Source organism: Rhododendron vialii, chromosome 2a (assembly GCF_030253575.1).
Source record: "Rhododendron vialii isolate Sample 1 chromosome 2a, ASM3025357v1".
Classification (NCBI taxonomy): Eukaryota; Viridiplantae; Streptophyta; class Magnoliopsida; order Ericales; family Ericaceae; genus Rhododendron; species Rhododendron vialii.
The window spans coordinates 43,513,648-43,516,935 of NC_080558.1; the positions used below are offsets into that span (position 1 = coordinate 43,513,648).

Sequence of the window (3,288 nt, forward strand, 5' to 3'; positions counted from 1 at the left end):
ACCAAATTCTTGTATAAAGAGGAGTGGACTTTTGTTTCATCCAAAATTAAAATCCCACCATTATCACTAATTAATGACCAAACCTAATCAACCACACCCCGTTTAGTTCATAGTGAGGTCAACCAGCATCATTCTCATAGTGCTAGATCACTTGCATGTTGGGGCACATTTTTTTGATAAAGTGTTGAATTATAGTAATACGTGTTTATAGTTTCTTAAACAAAATTAGCATAATGCAATTTTTGATCACTCATCGTTACTCTGCTTTTGCTATCCAGATCAACAGACTTGTTTACCTAGATTTCTCCTAGTTCTCTTATTGTTGGTTCAACTTCTCGACTACAATGGAGTTGAAGGAACGAGGGATTTATTGGAAAGAGAAGATCAAGAGTTGGAGAAGCAACTTAAGCTCATGAACAAGCCAGCAGTTAAGACTATAAAGGTATATAATGTGTGACATATACATTGGAATGTATGAAGTACATTTGGTCAACTTTCAATTTTGTAAGAGTGATAAATCCTCGATATTTAATTTTAGGCTACACAATAGTTGTAGTACTTTTAGTCCCTTCAAATTTGACGAGTCCGATTTTGATTATCTTTACTAAATAAAAATAAACATTACCCTCATTTTTATTGTCCCTTTCTAACTCTTAGGTCCCACCCAATATTACCATGGTTAGGTTTAAAAGCAAACAAATATTTCAATCCCAATATAGAAGTCATAAGGAATCAACCTAATTATTTTATGACGAGAATAAATTGTTGAGATTCCTAATAAGGAATCAACCTAATTACTCAGACAAATTGTTGAGATTCCTCTGTAAAAGCAAACAAATATGTGAATCCCAATGGGCCTTCTGAGGCTTCTTAATCTAAACTGAGCCCAAAAGTGTCGGTATTTGCCCCTTGGTTCGTGGTCCAATCTATGCACATCCGGACCAACAAATTGGGTCTCCAAAAAAGCCCACCTGGGTAATATGTCTCCTATTAAGGCCGAATTCTAGGACAGCAATGGGCCTAGAAAATGGCAAGTTATTAATTGGTCAAAACATCACTTTTCACGAATTGGACATCACTTTCGACTGAGTAATTGATTACATTCAAATCCTCTTCAAAATTTAAGAAGATTGCAATGTTTGCAGACGCAGTATGGGGATATATATGATTGCGTGGATTTCTACAAACAACCAGCATTTGATCATCCTTTGTTGAAGAACCACAGTTTTCATTTTGAGGTTTGTATCTATATATTCTCAAGTCTCTAATCTAAGACTGAATTACAACTTATTTACTGCACATATACTGTTGAACGCAGATGAAACCTTCTTCGTTGGCTAAAAGAAAAAGAAAGCAAGTCTCCTCTGAAGATGAAAAACCCGTACATATAGGGTTGATTGGTGGAGGCTGTCCTGTTGGTACAGTTCCTATTAGAAGAGTCACAAAAGAAGATCTCATCAGAGAGAGAAATGCTTCGAAAGTATTGTCTTTTGCAGATAATACTCTCGGTGCTCACGTAAGTTATCCTTAAGCCATAACTAAGTATTTGATAATTAATATGGTGCCATTGCTATTACTATTTCTCTTTTGGTTATATATATGTATGCTTTTACAAAGCACCTTTCTCAGTTTTAATTTAGAACATAATGTTTCGTATATCAACATTTGTATTACTCTCATCCTGTTCTTAAAATAATTCTTTTGAAATGGGCAGGTTTGAATCTGTTGTTAGTAGAAGCAATCATAGCAATAGTCAAAGACCTAAGATTTAAGAGTAAATTTGTGCCTTCTTAATGTCTCTTTGAAGTCTCTCTAAGGGGCTATAAACTCCTTTGATTTATCTGGTTCGGATATCATGTTATCGGAAAAAAATATTGACATAATGACATCCCTAGCGAGTAGCATGCATGATCGAAATTACAAAGCAATAACATAGAAAGTAGGCTACTGTTCCGTACTTTAAATCGATGGATATAGATCATACATGCGTGGATTATAAAGCTAATCGTGTACTTACGTTCCAAAGCATTACCGACTCTGAAAATCCTCAAGACTTCTTTTCCTTTTTTCTTAAGAATCGAAATCCTCAAGCCTATTTGGAGCTTGTAACATCATATATGCCAGAGTTATAACTAATACAAATATTTTGTGGTGGAAATGAGGGGTAGATCAATCTTGCTTACATATAGTGTGTATTTTTTTTCATATTGCTCAGTACGCCGTGGTTCGAACAAGAGCTAGCCAAAACAAGTTCAATGGAGCTGGAGCGGTACTTAGCTTACATAATCCTCGTGTTTCCGGAAGACAATATAGTGCAGCAAGATTCATGCTTCAAAACGGGGCCGATACCATACAAGTTGGGTGGAGGGTAAGTCACTGTTGTTTGCGAATTGTCAAGGTTAATTGGATTTTAACATCATCTAAGAGTTCTCACCGTAAGCAAATTTTTATGTTTCAGGTTGATCCAACGTTGTATGGTGATTCTAAGACTAGACGATTTATACGATTGGATGTAAAATTCTCTGTTTTGGTTCTACTTTTCTTAAATGAATGTGCTACACTTTGTTACACATATTAAACCTTTGTTTGTTTGTACCAACAGGCAGGTCAATCTCATTGTTTCAATACTAGATGTCCTGGATTCGTTCATGTGAGATCGGATATACCTCTAGACTTAGTCTATCCCCAAATTTCTGTTCCTGGAAAAGAGGTGTACGTAGTGCAACTGTACATCGACCGGGTAAGGTTAATTATCGCTCATCGCGCTTCTTCAATTCTTAGTTGGCTTGGGAAAAAGAAATTAGACGAGTATTTGCATGCAGCAAGGAACTAATTAAGTTGTTTTGTCATGATAGGACCTAGTTAATGGAAACTGGTGGCTTTTAGTTGGAGATGACAATACCCAGGTTGGATTTTGGCCGAAGAGAATATTCACCGGACTAGCAGACATGGCTTCCTATGCCGAATGGGGAGGAGAAGTGTTTGGTCCCCCAGGCACACCTACTCCTGGAATGGGCAATGGTGCTTTTACTATAGATGATACACATTTCGACTCATACTTCAGAAATGTTGAAGTCATTGATGATGGTGGGCGAAATATCGACGCCTATAACACAGAGCCCTTCGCAGACAACAATACCAAATATAAAGTTTTTGATTTAGAACACTCTAGTTTGAGACATTTGATTCTGTATGGAGGCCCTCCTTCAGGCTGATGTAATTGATCTTCTAAATTATTATTTTTATACTCTCTTACTATTTTCAATAAAATAAGTGAGCCACAATGCA

At 36.4% G+C, this 3,288-nt stretch overlaps 1 protein-coding gene across 1 annotated transcript; it reads left to right on the plus strand.

Annotated features, from left to right (window-relative positions):
- Positions 1–313: 313 nt before the first annotated feature.
- LOC131316383 (protein neprosin-like) lies at positions 314–3,288 on the plus strand. The gene is made up of 7 exons (XM_058345727.1): positions 314–442; positions 1,146–1,238; positions 1,319–1,516; positions 2,216–2,368; positions 2,459–2,512; positions 2,603–2,740; positions 2,856–3,288. The coding sequence occupies exons 1-7, from the start codon at positions 413–415 to the stop codon at positions 3,213–3,215; spliced, it is 1,026 nt and encodes a 341-aa protein (XP_058201710.1). The 5' UTR covers positions 314–412; the 3' UTR covers positions 3,216–3,288.